The sequence below is a fragment of the Anomaloglossus baeobatrachus genome, chromosome 8 (assembly GCF_048569485.1).
Source record: "Anomaloglossus baeobatrachus isolate aAnoBae1 chromosome 8, aAnoBae1.hap1, whole genome shotgun sequence".
Lineage (NCBI taxonomy): Eukaryota > Metazoa > Chordata > Amphibia > Anura > Aromobatidae > Anomaloglossus > Anomaloglossus baeobatrachus.
This window is the reverse complement of record NC_134360.1, coordinates 38,511,171-38,534,745: the sequence shown is the minus strand read 5'-3', so window position 1 is coordinate 38,534,745 and position 23,575 is coordinate 38,511,171. Positions and strand designations below refer to the sequence as shown.

General features: G+C 52.3%; 1 protein-coding gene across 2 annotated transcripts in view; it reads right to left on the bottom strand.

Moving 5' to 3' along the window:
• The window catches only part of IMPDH2 (inosine monophosphate dehydrogenase 2), a 64,455-nt gene that overhangs the window by 3,986 nt on the left and 36,894 nt on the right, over window positions 1–23,575 (bottom strand). For both annotated transcript variants that reach the window (XM_075321482.1, XM_075321483.1), the window contains 4 exons: window positions 18,861–19,004; window positions 18,620–18,764; window positions 18,403–18,546; window positions 17,804–17,887 (listed from right to left, as the gene is read on the bottom strand). In XM_075321482.1, coding sequence (XP_075177597.1) covers window positions 17,804–17,887; window positions 18,403–18,546; window positions 18,620–18,764; window positions 18,861–19,004 — 517 coding nt within the window. The remainder of the gene's footprint in view (window positions 1–17,803; window positions 17,888–18,402; window positions 18,547–18,619; window positions 18,765–18,860; window positions 19,005–23,575) is intronic.

Sequence of the window (23,575 nt, the reverse complement as noted above, 5' to 3'; positions counted from 1 at the left end):
ATCTGTCACCGACCCAATCACTAACGTATCTTGGCATGGAGTTTCATACTCTCTCAGCGATAGTGAAGCTTCCGCTGGACAAGCAGCGGTCTCTACAGACTGGGGTGCAGGCTCTCCTTCAAAGTCAGTCGCACTCCTTAAGACGCCTCATGCACTTCCTCGGGAAGATGGTGGCGGCAATGGAGGCGGTTCCGTTTGCGCAGTTTCATCTGCGCCCACTTCAATGGGACATTCTCCGCCAATGGGACGGGAAGTCAAAATCCCTGGACAGGAAAGTCTCCCTTTCCCAGACGGCCAAGGACTCTCTGCAGTGGTGGCTTCTTCCCACCTCATTATCACAGGGAAGATCCTTCCTACCACCGTCTTGGGCGGTGGTCACGACAGACGCGAGTCTGTCAGGGTGGGGAGCAGTTTTTCTCCACCACAGGGCTCAGGGTACGTGGACTCAGCAGGAGTCCACCCTTCAGATCAATGTTCTGGAAATCAGAGCAGTGTATCTTGCCCTACTAGCCTTCCAGCAGTGGCTGGAAGGAAGGCAGATCCGAATTCAGTCGGACAACTCCACAGCGGTGGCATACATCAACCACCAAGGGGGGACACGCAGTCGGCAAGCCTTCCAGGAAGTCCGGCGGATTCTGATGTGGGTGGAAGCCATGGCCTCCACCATATCCGCAGTTCACATCCCCGGCGTAGAAAACTGGGAAGCAGACTTCCTCAGTCGCCAGGGCATGGACGCAGGGGAATGGTCCCTTCACCCAGACGTGTTTCAGGAAATCTGTCGCCGATGGGGAAGGCCGGACGTCGACCTCATGGCGTCCCGGCACAACAACAAGGTCCCAACCTTCATGGCACGGTCTCGCGATCAAAGAGCGCTGGCGGCAGACGCCCTTGTGCAAGATTGGTCGCAGTTCCGGCTCCCTTATGTGTTTCCACCTCTGGCACTCTTGCCCAGAGTGCTACGCAAGATCAGATCCGATTGCAGCCGCGTCATACTCGTCGCCCCACACTGGCCGAGGAGGGCGTGGTATCCGGATCTGTGGCAGCTCACGGTCGGCCAACCGTGGGCACTACCAGACCGACCAGACTTACTGTCCCAAGGGCCGTTTTCCATCGGAATTCTGCGGCCCTGAACCTGACTGTGTGGCCATTGAGTCCTGGATCCTAGCGTCTTCAGGAAGCCCACGTCCGCTAAGATCTACCACAGAACGTGGAGGATATTCTTATCCTGGTGCTCTGCTCAGGGAGTGTCCCCCTGGCCATTTGCATTGCCTACCTTTCTTTCTTTCCTGCAATCTGGGTTAGAAAAAGGTTTGTCGCTCGGCTCCCTTAAAGGTCAGGTCTCGGCGCTATCCGTCTTCTTTCAGAGGCGTTTGGCACGCCTTCCTAAGGTGCGCACGTTCCTACAGGGGGTTTGCCATATCGTACCCCCGTACAAGCGGCCGTTAGATCCATGGGATCTGAACAGGGTACTAGTTGCCCTCCAGAAGCCGCCCTTCGAGCCTCTGAGGGAGGTTTCACTTTCTAGACTATCACAGAAAGTGGCTTTTCTAGTAGCGATCACATCTCTTCGGAGAGTGTCTGAGCTGGCAGCGCTATCATCCAAGGCTCCCTTCCTGGTCTTCCACCAGGACAAGGTAGTGCTGCGCCCCATTCAGGAGTTTCTCCCGAAGGTGGTATCCTCTTTTCATCTTAATCAGGATATCTCTTTGCCTTCGTTTTGTCCTCATGCAGTTCATCGGTATGAGAAGGATTTACATTTGTTGGATCTGGTGAGAGCACTCAGATCTACATTCCCGCACGGCGCCCTTGCGCCGTTCGGATGTGCACTCTTGTCCTTGTCGCTGGTAAGCGCAAAGGGTCGCAGGCTTCTAAGGCCACCCTAGCTCGATGGGATCAAAGAACCAATTCTTGAAGCCTACCGTTCTGCTGGGCTTCCGGTTCCATCAGGGCTGAAGGCCCATTCTACCAGAGCGTGGGTGCGTCCCTGGGCATTGCGACACCAGGCTACGGCTCAACAGGTGTGCCAGGCAGCTACCTGGTCGAGTCTGCACACTTTCACCAAACATTATCAGGTGCATTACCCTATGCTTCGGCGGACGCCAGCCTAGGTAGAAGAGTCCTGCAGGCGGCAGTTGCCTCCTATAGGGGAGGGCTGTCTTGCAGCTCTAACATGAGGTATTCTTTACCCACCCAGGGACAGCTTTTGGACGTCCCAATCGTCTGGGTCTCCCAATGGAGCGCCGAAGAAGAAGGGAATTTTGTTACTTACCGTAATTCCTTTTCTTCTAGCTCCTATTGGGAGACCCAGCACCCGCCCCTGTTGTCCTTCGGGATTTTTGGTTGTTTTTCGGGTACACATGTTGTTCATGTTGAACGGTTTTCAGTTCTCCGACGTTACTTCGGAGTGAATTTGTTTAAACCAGTTATTGGCTTTCCTCCTTCTTGCTTTTGCACTAAAACTGGTGAGCCAGTGATCCCACTGGGGGTGTATAGGCCAGAAGGGGAGGGGCCTTACACTTTTTAGTGTAATTGCTTTGTGTGGCCTCCGGAGGCAGTGCTATACACCCAATCGTCAATCGTCTGGGTCTCCCAATAGGAGCTAGAAGAAAAGGAATTTACGGTAAGTAACAAAATTCCCTTCTTTGCTGCAGAATTGGTGCAGTTTTTGTTCAGACGCTTCATGCAGTTCTCCCCCAGCAAAGTCTGAGAAATCCAAAATGCTGTGCACACAGTTTTTTTTTTCCCTCCCTAAGGCTAGTTTCACACCACACATCCGGTTTTCTCCATCAGGCACAATCAGGCGCTTTGCACAAAAACCAGATCCGGCATCTGCTGCAGCCGTATCAGTTTTTTTTCCCCTCATGGACTTGCATTAGCGCCGGATTTTGCCGCGTGGCTGTGTGTTCTATCCTGTTTTTGCCAGCAAAATTGCTTGTCCGACGGATGGAAAGAACGCAGAGAGACAATTTTTTTTTATCGTCCCCGGCAAAAAAAAAACCTAGGCATTGCGCCAGATCGGGCGTGTTTTACAATGAAAGCCTATGCACGCCGGATCTGTGTAATGCAACAATACAACACATTACAGCGACAGATTCTGTTTTTTTGCTACTGAGCATGCTCAGTAACACAACAGATCTGTCAAAAAACTGATGCGACAGATCCGTTTTTTTGACAGATCAGACGCATCAGTTTTTCTACCAGATTGTGTATGATGGCAAAAAAAAAGTGTGAAAGTAGCCTTACAGGTTTTGCTGCAAAATCCTCTTGAAGTAAAAGGAAGTAGCATGTCACTTCCTTTTTTAGCATTTTTCCCTGTGTTCAATGTTAAAACCCGCAGGCAAAAATGCGGTAAATCCACACCAAAATGCATGCTGTTTTGGTGCTGGAGAAACAAATACGCAGTGTGTGCACATAGCCTTAAGGGTACTTTACATGCTGCGATGTCAAGCTGCGCTAGCTTGACATCGAACATTATCGCTATGGCAGCGTCACACGCCCACATACCTGGTCAGCGACATCGCTGTGACCGCCGAACAATCCCCTCCTTCAAGGGGGAGGTGCGTTCTGCGTCACTAAGCGGCCGCCAATAGAAGCGGAGGGGCAGAGATGAGTGGGACATAACATCCCGCCCACCTACTTCCTTCCGCATTGCCGGTGGAGGCAGGTAAGGAGATATTCCTCGTTCCTGCGGTGTCACACATAGCGATTGTGCGCTGCCGCAGGAACGACGAACAACATCGTACCTGCAGCAACAAAGATATTAAGGAAAGGTAGCGACGTGTTAACTATAACCGTTTTTGAACGATTTTGCGATCTGCTCCTTGGTGTCACGCACTGCGATATCGCTACCGGCGCCGGATGTGCATCACTAACGACGTGACCCCCGACGATATATCGTTAGCGATGTCGCAGCGTGTAAAGCACCCTTTACACTCATCCCGTTCTGAGGATAAACTGCCCACCAAACATAAGATAATGGCATATCCTAACTACATGCCATCACTTTATGGTATGGGAAAAGCCCTATGCCTTGTATTGATTGCCATCAGGTCCAAGTCTATATTATTATTTTTTTTTTTTTTTAAAAATGCAGATTGGTACTGTAAGCACCCAAGCAAGCATCTATAGCCGCCCATTATAATAGAATAATCTCTACCCCTGCCCACAGGTCACACACATTACACCTGTATACCACAGCCAAGGCAAACCCATTGCTTACATCCTTGTGAATTACTTTACTATAAGAAATAAATATATATTTGTACAAACTGTGCAATTCTGAATAGAAAAGGCTGCAAGTCAACATCAGTCTGAGATCTGTTCAAGATTTATGGCATTACATTTATACCAAAATCATCTTTTGAATGGGAGATAATCCGTACATATTAAATGGAGCTGTTCTGTTAGATCAGTTCAATATTTCCTGCCGGATACCAGTGAGCACCAGAGTTCCATGGATCGCTATTGATGACCATTTATCCTTAGGGGTACTTTGCACACTACGACATCGCTAGCCGATTGTAGCGATGCCGAGCGCGATAGTCCCCGCCCCCGTCGCAGCTGCGATCTCTTGTGATAGCTGCCGTAGCGAACATTATCGCTGCGGCAGCTTCACACACACTTACCTGCCCTGCGACGTCGCTCTGGCCGGCGAACTGCCTCCTTCCTAAGGGGGCGGGTCGTGCAGCGTCACACGGCAGGCGGCCAATAGAAGTGGAGGGGCGGAGACGAGCGGGACTTAAACATCCCACCCACCTCCTTCCTTCCTCATTACAGCCGGGACGTAGGTAAGGATAAGATTTCTATCGGTCTAATTGTCAGCGCAAAAAGGACACTTGCTGGTATTATTTGTTGTACTTTAATGAGTATAAGCTCCTATTGATACAACGCGTTTCAGGCAGAATTGCTTTCATCAGGTATAATAGGAGCAGTATAAAAAGAAGGGAATTTTGTTTACTTACCGTAAATTCCTTTTCTTCTAGCTCCAATTGGGAGACCCAGACAATTGGGTGTTATAGCTTCTGCCTCCGGAGGCCACACAAAGTATTACACTTAAAAGTGTAAAGCCCCTCCCCTTCTGCCTATACACCCCCCGTGCATCACGGGCTCCTCAGTTTTGGTGCAAAAGCAAGAAGGAGGAAAAGTTACAAATTGGTTTAAAGTAAATTCAATCCGAAGGAACTTCGGAGAACTGAAACCATTCAACATGAACAACATGTGTACGCAAAAAACAACAGCCCGAAGGGAACAGGGGCGGGTGCTGGGTCTCCCAATTGGAGCTAGAAGAAAAGGAATTTACGGTAAGTAAACAAAATTCCCTTCTTCTTTGTCGCTCCATTGGGAGACCCAGACAATTGGGACGTCCAAAAGCAGTCCCTGGGTGGGTAAAAGAATACCTCGTAATAGAGCCGTAAAACGGCCCTTTCCTACAGGTGGGCAACTGCCGCCTGAAGGACTTGCCTACCTAGGCTGGCATCCGCCGAAGCATAGGTATGCACCTGATAGTGTTTCGTGAAAGTGTGCAGGCTCGACCAGGTAGCCGCCTGACACATCTGCTGAGCCGTAGCCTGGTGCCGCAAAGCCCAGGACGCACCCACAGCTCTGGTAGAATGGGCTTTCAGCCCTGAGGGAACCGGAAGCCCAGAAGATCGGTAAGCTTCAAGAATTGGTTCCTTGATCCACCGAGCCAGGGTTGACTTGGAAGCTTGTGACCCTTTACGCTGGCCAGCGACAAGGACAAAGAGTGCATCCGAGCGGTGCAGAGGCGCCGTACGAGAAATGTAGAGTCTGAGTGCTCTCACCAGATCTAACGAGTGCAAATCCTTTTCACACTGGTGAACTGGATGAGGACAAAAAGAGGGTAAGGAGATATCCTGATTGAGATGAAAGGGGGATACCACCTTAGGGAGAAATTCCGGTACCGGACGCAGAACCACCTTGTCCTGGTGAAACACCAGGAAAGGGGCTTTGCATGACAGCGCTGCCAGCTCAGACACTCTCCGAAGTGATGTGACTGCTACTAGGAAGGCCACTTTCTGCGCAAGGCGTGAGAGAGAAATATCCCTCATTGGCTCGAAAGGTGGCTTCTGAAGAGCCATCAGCACCCTGTTCAGATCCCAGGGTTCTAACGGCCGCTTGTAAGGAGGGACTATGTGACAAACCCCCTGCAGGAACGTGCGTACCTGCGGACGTCTGGCTAGGCGCTTCTGAAAAAACACAGAGAGCGCTGAGACTTGTCCCTTAAGAGAGCCGAGCGACAACCCTTTTTCCAATCCGGATTGAAGGAAGGAAAGAAAAGTGGGCAAGGCAAATGGCCAGGGAGAAACACCCTGATCAGAGCACCAAGATAGGAATATCCTCCACGTCCTGTGGTAGATCTTGGCAGACGTTGGTTTCCTAGCCTGTCTCATAGTGGCAATGACCTCTTGAGATAACCCTGAAGACGCTAGGATCCAGGACTCAATGGCCACACAGTCAGGTTGAGGGCCGCAGAATTCAGATGGAAAAACGGCCCTTGAGACAGCAAGTCTGGTCGGTCTGGTAGTGCCCACGGTTGGCCCACCGTGAGATGCCACAGATCCGGGTACCACGACCTCCTCGGCCAGTCTGGCGCGACGAGGATGGCGTGGCGGCAGTCGGACCTGATCTTGCGTAACACTCTGGGCAACAGTGCCAGAGGAGGAAACACATAAGGAAGTTGAAACTGCGACCAATCCTGAACTAAGGCGTCTGCCGCCAGAGCTCTGTGATCTTGAGACCGTGCCATGAATGTTGGGACCTTGTTGTTGTGCCGGGACGCCATTAGGTCGACGTCCGGCATCCCCCAGCGGCAACAGATCTCCTGAAACACGTCCGGGTGAAGGGACCATTCCCCTGCGTCCATGCCCTGGCGACTGAGAAAGTCTGCTTCCCAGTTTTCTACGCCCGGGATGTGAACTGCGGATATGGTGGAGGCCGTGGCTTCCACCCACATCAGAATCCGCCGGACTTCCTGGAAGGCTTGCCGACTGCGTGTTCCCCCTTGGTGGTTGATGTATGCCACCGCTGTGGAGTTGTCCGACTGAATTCGGATCTGCTTGCCTTCCAGCCACGGCTGGAACGCCTTTAGGGCCAGATACACTGCCCTTATTTCCAGAACATTGATCTGAAGGGAGGACTCTGTCGGAGTCCAGGTTCCCTGAGCCCTGTGGTGGAGAAAAACCGCTCCCCACCCTGACAGGCTTGCGTCCGTCGTGACCACAGCCCATGATGGGGGAAGGAAGGATTTCCCCTTCGACAGAGAAGTGGGGAGAAGCCACCACTGAAGGGAAGCTTTGGCTGCCCGAGAAAGGGAGACGTTCCTGTCGAGGGACGTCGACTTCCTGTCCCATTTGCGGAGAATGTCCCATTGAAGTGGACGCAGATGAAACTGCGCAAAAGGAACTGCCTCCATTGCTGCTACCATCTTCCCTAGGAAGTGCATGAGGCGCCTCAGGGGGTGTGACTAGCCTTGAAGGAGAGATTGCACCCCTGTCTGTAGTGAACGCTGTTTGTCCAGCGGAAGCTTCACTATCGCTGAGAGAGTATGAAACTCCATGCCAAGATATGTCAGTGATTGGGCCGGTGTCAGATTTGACTTTGGAAAATTGATGATCCACCCGAAACTCTGGAGAGTCTCCAGAGCGACGTCCAGGCTGCGTTGGCATGCCACTTGAGAGGGTGCCTTGACCAGCAGATCGTCTAAGTAAGGGATCACCGAATGTCCCTGAGAGTGTAGGACTGCTACCACTGCTGCCATGACCTTGGTGAAGACCCGTGGTGCTGTCGCCAGGCCGAAAGGCAGTGCCACGAACTGAAGGTGTTCGTCCCCTATGGCGAAACGCAGGAAGCGCTGATGCTCTGGTGCAATCGGTACGTGGAGATAAGCATCTTTGATGTCGATTGATGCCAGGAAGTCTCCTTGGGACATTGAGGCGATGACGGAGCGGAGCGATTCCATCCGGAACCGCCTGGTTTTTACATGTTTGTTGAGCAGTTTTAGGTCCAGAACAGGACGGAAGGATCCGTCCTTTTTCGGTACCACAAACAAGTTGGAGTAAAAACCGTGACCCTGTTGCTGAAGAGGAACAGGGATCACCACTCCTTCCGCCTTCAGAGTGCACACCGCCTGAAGAAGAGCATCGGCTCTCTCGGGGGGCGGAGATGTTCTGAAGAACCGAGTCGGAGGACGAGAGCTGAACTCTATCCTGTAACCGTGGGATAGAATGTCTCTCACCCATCGGTCTTTGACCTGTGGCAGCCAGGTGTCGCAAAAGCGGGAAAGCCTGCCACCGACCGAGGATGCGGTGTGAGGAGTCCGAGAGTCATGAGGAGGCCGCCTTGGGAGCGGTTCCTCCGGCGGTCTTTTTAGGACGTGACTTAGACCGCCATGCATCGGAGTTCCTCTGATCCTTTTGGACGAGGAGAACTGAGACCTTCCCGCGGGCCGAAAGGACCGAAACCTCGATTGTACCTTCCGTGGTTGAGGTCTGTTTGGTTTGGACTGGGGTAAGGATGAGTCCTTTCCCTTGGATTGTTTAATGATTTCGTCCAATCGTTCACCAAACAGGCGGTCGCCAGAAAATGGCAAACCGGTTAAGAACTTTTTGGAAGCGGAGTCTGCCTTCCATTCACGTAACCACATGGCCCTGCGGACTGCCACCGAATTGGCGGATGCTACCGCCGTACGGCTCGTAGAGTCCAGGACAGCATTAATGGCGTAGGACGCAAACGCCGACGCCTGAGAGGTTAAGGACACCACCTGCGGAGCAGATGTACGTGTGACTGCATTAATCTGCGCATGACAAGCTGAGATAGCTTGGAGTGCCCATACGGCTGCGAATGCTGGAGCAAAAGACGCGCCGATAGCTTCATAGATGGATTTCAACCAGAGCTCCATCTGTTTGTCAGTGGCATCTTTGAGTGAAGCCCCATCTTCCACTGCAACTATGGATCTAGCCGCCAGTCTGGAGACTGGAGGATCCACCTTGGGACACTGAGTCCAGCCCTTGACAACGTCAGGGGGGGAAGGGATAACGTGTATCCTTAAGGCGCTTGGAAAAACGCTTATCTGGACAAGCCCGGTGTTTCTGGACTGCCTCTCTGAAGTCAGAGTGATCCAGAAACATACTCAATGGATGCTTGGGAGATCTGAAACGGAATTTCTCCTGCTGAGAAGCTGACTCCTCAATTGTAGGAGCTGGTGGAGAAATATCCAACACCTGATTGATGGTTGCTATAAGGTCATTCACTATGGCGTCACCATCAGGTGTATCCAGGTTGAGCGCGGTCTCAGGTTCAGAATCCTGATCTGCTACCTCCGCATCATCATCCAGAGAGTCCTCCTGCTGAGACCCTGAACAATGTGATGAAGTCGAGGGAACTTCCCAGCGACCCCGCTTAGGGGGCCTGGGACTGTGGTCCATGTCAGAGACCTCACCCTGGGACCCATGGTTCACCCCAGGAGCACTATGCAGCTCCAAATGAGGGGGGCCTGGGGTCAATGATTGAACAGTGCCCGGGGCCTGAGTTACCGGTCTGGACTGTAAGGCTTCTAGTATCCTAGCAGACCATTTATCCATAGTCTCAGACAGTTTGTCAGTAAATACTGCAAACTCCGTCCCTGTCACCTGGACAGAGGTAGCAGGTGGTTCCACCTGGGCTACCAGTAGCAGAGGCTCCGGCTGAGTAAGTGCCACAGGGGCCGAGCATTGCACACAATGAGGGTCAGTGGAACCTGCCGGTAGTATAGCCGCACATGAGGTACAGGTTGCAAAGTAAGCCTGTGCTTTGGCACCCTTGCTATTTGCGGACGACATGCTGTTGTCTCCTCTGAGTACAATCCAGGAGGGTATATAGCCAAAAATCAACAGTGCGACCGTACAGTGTAGATGTATAGCATATAAGCATATATATATATATGTACACTACGCACTCAGTGGGGCCAGCACCACAGGTGCTGCTTACCGACCGCTGAAAGCGGCTGTGTGATCACCAGCTTCCCTGCATGGGCCTCCCAGAGCTTTCTCTCCTCTCCAGCGTCAGAAGAGCTGACAGGAATGGCTGCCGGCGTTCTGTGGGGAGGAGGGGGCCGAGGGCGTGCCCTAGAAAGTGCGGGAATCTGGAGCCCCACTGAGCTGAATGAGGGGGGAGGAGGATACAGAGTATGCTCCAGCCCTCAGCGCTGACGTTCTGTGCAGCGTCCCGCCCTTCCCCTGACTGACAGGCCTGGGGGCGGGAGTATGCGCTACTAGGCCGCAAAAGCCGGGGACTAAAGTTATAAGCGCGGCCGGCGCGGTAGTCCCCGGCGCACTAACACACCCAGCAGTGCTGCAGTGTATAGGGTATCAGCGCTCCATGCGCGGTCCCCCAGGGGGACACAAAGTACCTCATAGCGCGGCCTGCGCGGTAGTCCCCGGCGCACTAACACACCCAGCAGTGCTGCAGTGTATATGGCACCAGCGCTCCATGCGCGGTCCCCACGGGGACACAGAGTACCTCACAGTAGCAGGGCCTTGTCCCTGACGATACTCGGCTCCTGTCCAGCAGATTCCCCAGGGGCTGCGGAGGGAGCACGGCCTCAGTGCCTGGAGACCGAATAGGATCCCACTTCACCCAGAGCCCATTAAGGGATGGGGAAGGAAAACAGCATGTGGCTCCTGCCTATGTACCCGCAATGGGTACCTCAACCTTAACAGCACCGCCGACCAGAGTGGGATGAGAAGGGAGCATGCTGGGGGCCCTATATGGGCCCTCTTTTCTTCCATCCGACATAGTCAGCAGCTGCTGCTGACTAAGATGTGGAGCTATGCGTGGATGTCAGCCTCCTTCGCACAAAGCATAAAAACTGAGGAGCCCGTGATGCACGGGGGGTGTATAGGCAGAAGGGGAGGGGCTTTACACTTTTAAGTGTAATACTTTGTGTGGCCTCCGGAGGCAGAAGCTATACACCCAATTGTCTGGGTCTCCCAATGGAGCGACAAAGAAAGAGATTTTTGTTACTTACCGTAAATTCTTTTTCTTATAGTTCCGTATTGGGAGACCCAGACCATGGGTGTTTAGCATCTGCCTCCGGAGGACACACAAAGTACTACACTTAAAAGTGTAGCTCCACCCTCTGAGCTTATACACCCCCTGGTAGCCAGTCCTAGCCAGTTTAGTGCAAAAGCTGAAGGAGAATAGCCACCCACAAGTAGAACAGAGCAAGAGCCGGAACAACCGGAGACTCTGTCCACGACAACAGCCGGTGATAACACGCGGAACAAGAAATTGCCAACAGGGAGGGTGCTGGGTCTCCCAATACGGAACTATAAGAAAAAGAATTTACGGTAAGTAACAAAATTCTCTTTTTCTTTATCGTTCCTTTGGGAGACCCAGACCATGGGACGTTCCAAAGCTGTCCCTGGGTGGGAATAAATAGAAAAAACTAAGAAGTAGGCGGAGCCTAACTTTACAAGTGGGCGACAGCCGCCTGAAGGATGTGTCTGCCCAAGCTCGCATCTGCCGAAGCATGAGCATGCACTTGGTAGTGCTTCGAAAAGGTATGCAGGCTAGTCCAAGTGGCAGCCTGACAGACTTGTTGAGCCGTAGCCTGGTGCCTAAAAGCCCAAGAGGCACCGACAGCTCTGGTCGAGTGTGCCTTGATCCCCGGCGGGGGAGGCACCTGAGTACTCTGGTAGGCGTCCGAAATGGTCGATCTAATCAAACGGGCCAAGGTCGACTTAGAAGCAGAGAGACCCTTGCGCCGACCTGTGGTTAGCACAAAAAGAGAGGTGCACCGCCCAAGCGCAGCGGTGCGAGACACATAGATCCGGAGAGCACGCACCAGATCTAGAGTATGCAGCGCTTTCTCAAAGCGATGAACAGGGGCCGGACAGAAGGAAGGCAAGGAAATATCCTGGTTAAGGTGGAAGGGAGAGACCACCTTAGGAAGAAAGTCCGGGGTCGGACAGAGAACTACCTTGTCTTGGTGAGAAACCAAAAAAGGTGACTCCGAGGAGAGCGCAGCCAAATCAGAGACTCTCCTGAGAGAAGTTATGGCAACAAGAAAGGCCACCTTTTGAGAAAGACGATCCAAAGAAAGCTCCCTAAGGGGCTCGAAAGGGGGTTTCTGCAATACCGTGAGGACCAAGTTAAGGTCCCAGGGATCCAAGGGCCGCCGATAAGGCGGAATGATGTGAGACGCACCTTGCATGAAGGTGCGGACCTGAGCCAGCCGGGCGAGACGCCGCTGGAACAGCACTGATAGAGCTGAGACTTGTCCCTTGAGAGACAGTCCCAGCTGCAGACCGGACTGTAGAAAGGACAGAAGGGTCGGCAACGAGAATGGCCAAGGAGAATGGCCGGAAGAGCGACACCAGGACAGGAAAATTTTCTAAGTCCTGTGATAGATCTTGATGGAGGAAGACTTACGGGCCCGAGTCATAGTGGAGATGACTTCAGGAGGAATACCAGAAGCCGTCAAAATCCAGGACTCAAGAGCCACGCCGTCAATTTGAGTGCCGCAGAATTCGGGCGGGAAAACGGACCTTGCGAGAGCAGGTCTGGACGGTCCGAAAGATGCCACGGCATCTCCACGGACAGTTGGAGCAGGTCCGGATACCAAGCTCGCCTGGGCCAGTCTGGAGCAATGAGGATGACTCGACGGCCCTCCATTCTGATCTTGCGCAGGACTCTGGGCAAGAGAGCTAGAGGGGGAAACACGTAGGACAGACGAAACTGGGACCAGTCTTGAACCAGAGCGTCCGCGGCGAAGGCCTGAGGATCGTGAGAGCGAGCCACGTAAACCGGAACCTTGTTGTTGTGACGGGATGCCATTAGGTCCACGTCCGGAGTGCCCCACTTGTGGCAAATTGACTGAAACACTGCCGGGTGCAGGGACCACTCGCCACCGTCCACGGATTGATGGCTGAGAATCTGCCTCCTAGTTTTCTACGCCAGGGATGTGGACTGCGGATATGGTGGACTTGGAGTCCTCCGCCCATTGAAGAATGCGTTGGACCTCCAACATTGCCAGGCGGCTGCGTGTCCCGCCTTGGTGATTGATGTAGGCAACCGCTGTCGCGGTGTCTGACTAGACTCGAATGTGCCTGCCCGCCAACAGGTGGTGAAAGGCTAGGAGAGCTAGAAGCACAACTCTGGTTTCCAGCACATTGATTGAAAGGGCTGACTCGGACGGAGTCCAAGTGCCCTGTGCTCTGTGGTGGAGATGTACCGCTCCCCAGCCGGATAGACTGGCATCCGTGGTGAGGATCACCCAGGACGGGGCCAGGAAGGAGCGCCCCTGGGACAGGGAGAGGGGTCGAAGCCACCACTGAAGAGAGCTCCTGGTCCGTGGCGACAGAGCCACTAACCTGTGTAAGGAGGAAGGCCGCTTGTCCCAACAGCATAGAATGTCCAGCTGCAGAGGACGCAGATGGAACTGGGCAAAGGGAACCGCCTCCATGGAGGCCACCATTTGACCCAGCACCTGCATCAGACGCCTGAGGGTATAACGGCGGGGCCTCAGGAGAGAGCGCACCGCCAACCGGAGTGACAGCTGTTTGCCGGCACTTGTGAAGTTGCCCTTAGACAAAGTCTCGAACTGCATCCCTAGGTACGTGAGACTCTGGGTCGGAGTCAGAGTGGATTTGGGAAGATTGACAATCCACCCGAATTGGGCTAGGGTGGCGAGAGTGAGCGAAACACTCCGCTGACAGTCTGCGCTGGATGTACCCTTGACCAGAAGGTCGTCCAGATAAGGAAGCACTGCTAACCCCTGGAGGTGCAGGACCGCAATCACTGCCGCCATGACCTTGGTGAATACCCGAGGGGCCGTGGCTAACCCGAAGGGGAGAGCCACGAATTGGAAATGATCCTCTCCTATCGCAAAACGTAACCAACGCTGATGTGACACTGCGATTGGCACATGTAGATAGGCATCTCTGATGTCGATGGACGCCAGGAACTCCCCTTGGGTCATAGAGGCAATGACTGATCGCAGAGACTCCATGCGAAAATGCCGCACCCGGACATGCTTGTTGAGAAGCTTGAGATCCAGGATGGGCCGGAAGGTACCGTCCTTTTTTGGAACTAGGAAGAGATTTGAGTAAAAACCTCTGAACCGTTCCTGAGCGGGAACTGGGACAATCACTCCGTTTGCTTACAAGGAAGCCACGCCCTGCGAGAAGGCGGCGGCCTTGGAGCAGGGGGGAGTTGAGAGAAAAAAATCTGTTTGGAGGGCTGGAAGAGAATTCTATCCTGTAGCCGTGAGATATGATATCTCTCACCCACTGATCGGAGACTTGCTTTAACCAAGCGTCGCAAAAAGTGGGAGAGCCTGCCACCGACTAAGGACGTGGCTGGAGCGGGCCGAGAGTCATGAGGAAGATGCCTTAGTGGCAGAACCTCCTGTGGTCTTCTGCGGACACGCTTTTGGGCGCCAGTTGGATTTCTGATCCTTGGCTGAGTTAGCGGACGAGGCGGAAGGCTTAGAGGATGACCAGTTGGAGGAACGAAACCTCGATTGATTCCTACCCTGGGCGGGTTTCCTGGTCTTGGTTTTTGGCATGGAAGTATTCTTCCCGCCAGTAGCTTCTTTAATGATTTCATCCAGCTGTTCACCAAACAGCCGTGAACCAGCAAAAGGGAGCCCAGCAAGAAACTTCTTGGAAGAAGCATCTGCCTTCCACTCTCGAAGCCACAAAATCCTGCGGATAACAAGAGAATTAGCTGAAGCCACCGCAGTGCGGTGAGAAGCCTCTAGCATGGCAGACATGGCATAAGATGAAAAAGCTGAAGTCTGAGCAGTTAAGGTAACCATCTCAGGCATAGATTCCTTGGTGAGGGAATGCATCTCCTCTAGAGAAGCAGAGATGGCTTTGAGAGCCCACACTGCTGCAAAAGTCGGGGAAAACGCGGCCCCCGCAGCTTCATACACAGATTTGGCCAGAAGGTCAATCTGACGGTCAGTGGAATCCTTAAGTGAGGTGCCGTCAGCCACCGACACAACGGTCCGGGCTGATAGCCTAGACACCGGAGGGTCTACTTTTGGGGAGTGAGACCACTCCTTGACCACCTCAGGTGGAAATGGAAACCGGTCATCAGAACCACGCTTTGGAAAGCGTTTGTCAGGGCAGGCCTTGGCCTTGGTCACAGCGGTCTGAAAACTGGAGTGGTTAAAGAACACACTCTTCACTCTCTTAGGCGAGGTAAACTGGTGCTTTTCTGCCAGAGAGGGTTGCTCCTCTGATACTGGCGGATTGAGATCCAGCACAGAATTAATAGAAGCAATCAAATCACTAAGATCTGAGTCACCCTCAGAGAAATCGATGGGATACATAGCCTCCGAGCCCCCGGTGAGGGCATCCTCCTCATCTTGAGAGTCAGCTCTTGAGGCAGAGCCGTGGGATGGGGAGGGGGAGGAAACCCTGCGCCTTCTCTTAGAAGGACGGGGTCTGGGATCAGATGATTAATCCTCCGTGAGCTCCGATGGACGGAGGTCAGAGGATAGGAGTCCTCTGTCAAGAGTATTAGAGGCACCCTGTGAGGGGGGCTGATGCATATTCAAAGTCCTGGACAAAAGCCCCATGGACTCCGCAAATGACTGGGATATGGACCTAGAAAAGGACTCTACCCAGGCCGGGGGTTCAATCACAGGTGCAGCAACAGCCTGAGAGACCACTGGGGGTGAGACTCCAGGCTGTGGCACCGCCAAGTTAGAGCAGACATCACAATGTGGATAGGTGCTCGGCTCAGGCAGCAGGAGCTTACATGCAGTGCATGCAGAATCAAGCTTTGGAGCCTTGCTCCTCGTGTGAGACATGCTGCTGGAGTGGGGGCTTTGCAGAGAATGAACCCCAGGGAGAATATACAGAGGTCCACAACCGGAGACCGGCTGTGGCTTACCAGACCGCTGTGTTGTGTGCCCTCCAGATCCCGAAGCCCGGTCCCCCAGTCGCAGCACCTCAGCAGAGATGCAGAATGCAGGATGTCCCAGAGCAGAGTGAACTCTGCCTGAGAAGAGGGCGTTCCTATAAAAGAGCGGGAACTGGAGGGCTATAGAGACCTGCAGGGAAGGAGGGACGCCCCAGCAGTGGGGCGTGTCCCTCCCCTGTGTAGAACGGCCGCCGGGAGGAGCCAAACCTGTCCCTCTGCATGAGTGACATGCGAGGGCAGGAAAATGAAACCAGGCCTCCGGCGAAGCCAGGGCCTAAATTTAAGCGGCGAGGCCGACAAGCAGGCACCATCGGCGCGGTTCTCAGGCAAAAGCTAGAGAACCCACCAGAAAAGTTAAAACAATCACATACAGCATACTCTCCCCTTACAATAAAGAACCGGGACCCCCAACATAAACGTCTCAGGTACTTAGCTGCTGAGACGCAGGGCCATGTCCCTGGGGATGAGTGCTCCGGTCCAACAGAATCCTCAAGGGGCTGTGGATGGAGACCGGACTCCTGCCAGGCATGGAGACCGTGCTGGCTCCCACTTCAAGCCAGAGCCCAGAAGGGATGGTGAAGGAGCACGGCATGTAAGGCTGCAGCCCTGTAAATCAACCTTAACAACACCGCCGACACAGTGGGGTGAGAAGGGACATGCCGGGAGTCCAGACATGGACCCGCTTTTCTTCAAACTCTTTCCAAAAGTCAAACAAATCAGATGAGAATGCATGTGTGGATGTATGCCTCCTGACACAAAGCGATAAACTGGCTAGGACTGGCTACCAGGGGGTGTATAAGCTCAGAGGGAGGAGCTACACTTTTAAGTGTAGTACTTTGTGTGTCCTCCGGAGGCAGAAGCTAAACACCCATGGTCTGGGTCTCCCAAAGGAACGATAAAGAAAACGTCTTATATAAGTTAAGTTGGTTTTTAACTTAACAACAAATAATACCAGCAAGTGTCCTTTTTGCGCTACAATTAGACCGATAGAAATCTTATCCATGTACCCTCTCCCTATTGGGAATCGGTAGTAGCTGCAAAGGACCTGCTAACCCATTATAGAATCCAGCTGGGTAGCTGGAGGATCGTGGAGGAAAACCTGACATCCAAGGTACCGGTGGAGTTCAGGAGCCGACAATGATACCCCAAGTCTGGATTCATTAAGCCTGGACACTGGAATCAGATCGGAGGGTAAATCTAGACTGATAAGCTTTCACTGGAGTTGTGCGGGGGCGCACAACCTGCAAAAGGTGAGCAGTTCTTAATATTCAAATACCAAAAGTTATTCATGGATGCTGCTCATAGTGCGCTTGTCCTCCTTATTTATTTAATGGACATAGGTAAGGAGATGTTCCTCGCTCCTGCGGTGTCACACACAGCGATGTGTGCTGCCGCAGGAACGAGGCACAACATCGTACCTGTCGCTGCAGCGACATTATGGAAATGCACGACACTACACCGACCATACAATTTCGACACTTTTGCGCTCAGTAATCGTATTAAAAACGATTCACATACTCCGATGTCGACAACGATGCCGGATGTGCGTCACTTTCGATTTGATCCCACCGACGTCGCAGCTGTGATGTTGTAGTGTGCAAAGTACCCCTTAGTATAGGTCATCAGTAGATATGAGTGAATTGCCTTGCAAAACCCTGATCCAGCAGCCACAGCCGTAGTTTTTGGTTGGACAAGACCTGGGAAACGGCCTCATACCGGCGAGCATCCACAGTGTCTCTCCTGATTAGCAAATACACCAGACCGGAATATTTTAAAACCTGCATAACCAGGTATGAGTATATATTGTGTAACGGGGGGAGCTGTATACAAAACAGGAGCTCCATAGCAGTGCACACAACACGTGACTTACGAGTGAAGACCATGGACGCCTCCCTCCACCTGTGCAGACATGGTTCTCTTCTCAAATTTCAGCTCACCAGAATACATCATCGCCCTATAACAAAGCAGAAGAGGATCATTTATAGGACACCCTACACAATGCATCCCTGTCCTCACCAGGCGTTTAGGCCATTGGTACATGTTGTGTACTTGCAGCACATTTTCCTCCCACCCCACCCATCAGGTTTGAAAATGTTTTACCTAGAGAAAGCGCTTAGAAAAAATGCCAGTGTTTCCTAAAAAAAAAAAAAAAAAAAAAAAGTCTTCCTCCTACAAAATCTCAGTAGGTTCTCCCACTTGAAAAATATGCTGCGTGCACATTCCCTTAGGCTAGTTTCACACATCCGGCTTTTCGCGGGTTTGCCGGATTCGGCGCACGCCAGTACAGTGTATACAGTACAATGGCAGCGCTCTCTGCAACATCTGGGTCACATGCTCCGGTCCGGACAGCATGTGAACGGCGCTTGTGGTGCTGCCATTGTACTGGTGTGCGCCGAATCCAGCAAACCGGCGAAAAGCCGGATGTGTGAGACTAACCTTAGCTGTAATATGTATATGATGTCCACCTACCTGACTAGCATTACGCTCTTGGCTCCTATATCCTGGCAGGAGTGCTGGATTCCAGCAATCAAATATGGGATAAACTTGTGAATGGATCCTTTGTCCTGTACAGCGCCGGACACACCCTGGGCCACCTTAATCTTATCCGCCTCACTGAAATAAGAAGAATCAGTGAGATCCAGAACAGTATAAACACAATCACAAAGTGTTCCGACCCAAAAGTCACCTGAAATATCTCTTCTGGCTGCTCACGTTCTTATCCATGGCGTCCAGTGACCCCATACCACGGTATTTCTTTAGCCGTATGCCATCCGAGAAGAAGTATTCCCCGGGGGCTTCTGTAGTTGCTGCTAAGAGCGATCCCATCATCACTGAAAAACATTCAAACAGGAGTTGCTAATATCTCGGAAATGCACTGACAACCAACATGATCCACTCACCAGCAAGCCTCAGGATACGGCACCTACCTGTGGAGGCCCCAAGGGCAAGAGCCTTTGCAATGTGTCCAACCGTCTGAATCCCACCGTCGGCAATGACCGGAACCCCAAACCTCCTGGCGTATTCTGAAACTTTGTACACGGCTGTGGCCTGAGGCCTCCCACATGCCAGAACTGCAGTAACAACACATCACCATCAGCAGCAGAACAGGAAAGGATTCTTTACAGTCACAGACACTTATCCAAGCATGTATCTAACTGCTGTGTGGGGAATATCCTCCAGGACTGAAGGGTTGGTGCAACACCCCCAACCACAGATCATCCTTGTGGTTAAATTGATTGTCAACCCACACTAGCAGTAAAAACTAAAAACACATGTCCTTAGGGTGTGCTCACATAAGCGTATGACCCGCACGATTATCGGATTATACCACCCAGAGTGGGCGCACACTCTTCAGACAGAAGCACCATGTATTTCTATGCAGCTGACATGCTCCTGTCCGAAGAGGGTGCAACCGTGCCGAGTGATGTGATCCGATAATCGTGCGGGTCATACACTCGTGTGAGCGCACCCGTATAGAGGATATAGCCTCCATAAATATCACTCCCACTGCAGCAGCAGATATGCTAATTAAGCAGCTGAGTGCTTCCAGGGTGTGACCAAGAGGCTCAATGCACCGCTCCTCCCACTGGTTTTGCATTTCCCTACCTCCCAATTCGGTGATTGACAGCACTGGCTTGCCTGAGCTTTCTCTAAAGTCATGGCTGTAAGCAAAACAGTGCAAGAAATCACTAGCGAGGGAGGTAGGGACATGCTAAACTAGTGGGAAACACAGTATCAAGCCATGTGCGCACTAGAAAGTGACTTTTTTTTTCTCAAGGAAAATCCGGATTCTCTTAAAGAAACCCGCACCCGCGGTAAAAAAAAAAAAAAAAACGCACCAAAACCCGCATGTGGTTTTGCCACGGTTTTTCCACAAGTTGGTCCCTGCTGATTTTTACCATTATCTATGGCAAAGGTACCTGTGGAAAAGAAGTGACATGCACATTAATTCCGCGGGTAAATCCTCAGGTATAACAAAAAAAGAAGGGAATTTTGTTTACTTACCGTAAATTCCTTTTCTTCTAGCTCCAATTGGGAGACCCAGACAATTGGGTGTATAGCTATTGCCTCTGGAGGCCACACAAAGTATTACACTTAAAAGTGTAAGGCCCCTCCCCTTCTGGCTATACACCCCCAGTGGGATCACTGGCTCACCAGTTTTAGTGCCAAAGCAAGAAGGAGGAAAGCCAATAACTGGTTTAAAGACCAATTTAATCCGAGGAAACATCGGAGAACTGAACCATACCACATGAACAACATGTGTACCCGAAAAAACAGAAAAACCCAGAGAAAACAGGGCGGGTGCTGGGTCTCCCAATTGGAGCTAGAAGAAAAGGAATTTACGGTAAGTAAACAAAATTCCCTTCTTCTTTTTCGCTCCTAATTGGGAGACCCAGACAATTGGGACGTCCAAAAGCAGTCCCTGGGTGGGTAAAAGAATACCTCGTGATAGGGCCGTCAAACAGCCCTTTCCTACAGGTGGGCAATTGCCGCCTGAAGGACTTATCTACCTAGGCTGGCGTCTGCCGAAGCGTAGGTATGCACCTGAAAATGCTTGGTAAAAGTATGCAGACCCAATCAGGTAGGTGCCTGACACACCTGCTGAGCCGTAGCCTGGTGCCGTAATGTCCAGGATGCACCCACGGCTCTGATAGAATGGGCCTTCGGCCTTGAGAGAACCAGAAGCCCAGTAGAACTGTAGGTTTCAAGAATTGGTTCCTCGATCCCCCGAGCAAGGGTGGATTTGGAAGCTTGCGACTGTTTACGCCGACCAGCGACAAGGACAAAGAGTGCATCCGGGTGGCGCAGGAGCGCCATGCGGGAAGTAGAACCTGAGTGCTCTCACCAGAACCAACAGATGCAAATCTTTCTGAAATTGGTGGACTGGACGAGGACACAAAGAAGGTGAGGTGATATCCTGATTGATATGAAAGTGGGATACCACCTTAGGGAGAAATTCCGGAACCGGACGCAGAACTACCCTGTCCTGGTGAAGGACCAGGAAGGGAGTTTGTATGAGAGCGTTGCTAGCTCGGACACTGTCCTAAGAGACGAGACCGTTACTAGAAGGCCACTTCCCGTGAAAAGCGGGAAGGGAGACATCGTTCAAAGGCTCGAAAGGCGGCATCTGGAGAGCAATTAGAACCTTGTTCAGATCTCAGGGCTCTAACGGCCGCTTGTACGGAGTGCTGAGAAGACAAACTCCCCGTAGGAACGTGCGTACCTGAGGAAGTCGTCGTTTCTGAAAAATACAGATAGCGCTGAGACTTGTCCCTAAAGGGAACTGAGCGACAACCCATTTTCCTACCTAGATTGCAGGAAGGAAGGAAACATAGACGATGCAACCGGCCAGGGAGAAACACCCTGCGCCGAGCACCGAGATAAGAATATCTTCCACGTCCTGTTCAAATGGAAGAATGGCCCTTGAGACAGCCAGTCTGATTGGTCTGGTAGTGCCCCCGGTTAGCCTACCGTGAGGCACCACAGAACCGAGTACCACAACATCCTCGGCCAATCTGTAGCGACGAGGATGGCGCGGCCGCAGTCGGTCTTGATCTAGCGCAGTACTCTGGGCAACAATGCCAGAGGTGGCACCTAAGGTAGCTGGAACTGCGACCAATGCTGAACTAAGGCGTTTGCCGCCAGAGCTCGATGATTGTGAAACCGTGCCATGAAGCTGGCACATTGTTGTTGTGCCGTGACGCCATTAGATCGACGTCCGGCCTCTGTCAGCGGCGCCAGATCTCCTGAAACCCGTCCGGGTGAGGAGACCATCCTCTTTCGGCCACACCTCAGCGACTTAGGAAGTCAGCTTCCTAGTTTCTACACTTGGGATGTGAATTGTGGATATGGTGGATGCCGTGTCTTCCACCCACATCAGAACCTGCCGGACTTCATGGAAGGCTTGCCGGTTGCGCGTTCTTCCTTGGTGGTTGATGTATGCCACCGCTGTGGAGCTGTCCGACTGAAGTCGGATATGCTTGCTTTCCAGCCGCTGTTGGAAGGTTTGTAGGGCAAGATACACTGCTCTGTGTTCAAGAACATTGATCTGAAGGGTGGACTCTTGCTGAGTCCACGTACCCTGAGCGCTGTAGTGGAGAGAAACTGCTCCCCACCCTGATAGACTCGCGTCTGTCGTAACTATCGCCCAGGATGGGGATAGGAAGGACCTTCTTTTTTAACCAAGCGGTGGGAAGAAGCCACCACCGTAGAGATTCCTTGGCCGCCTGAGAAAGAACGACGACTCTGTTGAGGGACGTCGACTCCTCGTCCCATTGGCGGAGAATGTCCCATTGTAGTGGACGCAGTAAAACTGCGCGAAAGGAACTGCCTCCATTGCTACCATCTTACGTAGGAAGTGCATGAGGCGTCTCAATGTGTGCGACTGGTTCTTAAAGAAGAGCTTGCAGCCCGTAGTGAATGCTGTTTGTCTAGCGGAAGCTTCACTATCGCTGAGAGAGTAAGAAACTCTATGCCTAGATATGTTATCGATAGGGTCGGGGTCGGATCTGACTTTGAAAAGTTGATGATCCACCCAAAACTTTAGAGAGTCTCCAGCGCAACGTTCGGGCAGTGTTGGCATGTTTCCTAAGAGAGTGCCTTGACAAGTAGATCGTCTAAATACGGGATCACAGAGTGACTCTGAGAGTGCAGGACTGTGACTACTGCTGCCCTGACCTTGGCGAAGACCAGTGGGACTGTCGCTAGCCGGAAGGTAGAGCTACGAACAGAAGGTGTTCGTCTCCTATAACGAAGCGTAGACACGCTAGTGCTCTGGATCAATCGGCACGTGTGGATAAGCATCCTTGATGCCTAATGATGCTAGGAAATATCCTTGGGACCTTGAGGCGGAGTGATTCCATCCGGAACCGCCTGGTGTCCACGAGCTTGCTGAGCATTTTTAGATCCAGAACGGGATGGAACGGCCCGTTGTTATAGGTACCGCAAAGAATTTGGGGTAAAAACCGTGACCTTGTTCCTGAAGAGGAACGGGGGTCATCACTCTTTCTGCCTATAGAGTGCACCCTGTTTGCAGAAGAGCAGCGGCTCGGCCGGGAGGTGAGAAATTCTGAAGAATCGAGTTGGAGGACGAGAAGTGAGCTCTATCCTGTACCCGTGAGACAGAATGTCTCACACTCAATGGTCATTGACCTATGGCAGCTAAATATCGCCAAGGCGGGAGAGCCTGCTACCGACCGAGGCCGCAAGTCATGAGGAAGCCGCCTTGGAAGCGGGTTTTCAGACTGTCGATTTTTTGGGCGTGACTGAGCCCGCTAAGAATCTGAGCTCCTCTGATCCTTTTGAGTCCACATTGGACGAGGAAAAATGGGACCTGCCCGAGCCTCGAAAAGGCCGAAAACCCCGACTGCCTCTTGCTCTGTTGGGGTTTGTTGTGTCCGGGCTGAGGAAAGGATGAATCCTTACCCCTGGACTGTTTAATGGTTACATTCACCAAACAGTCGGTTAGCAGAAAAAGGCAACTGGTAGGCAACCTTTTTTTGGAAGCAGAATCTGCCTTCCATTCACTTAACGAGCAGACCAGGCTCTGCTTAAAAACACGGAGTAGCGGAGGCTACCGCCGCACGGTTCGCAGAGTCCAGGACAATCTGAATCGCGTAAGAAGCAAATGCAGACATTTGAG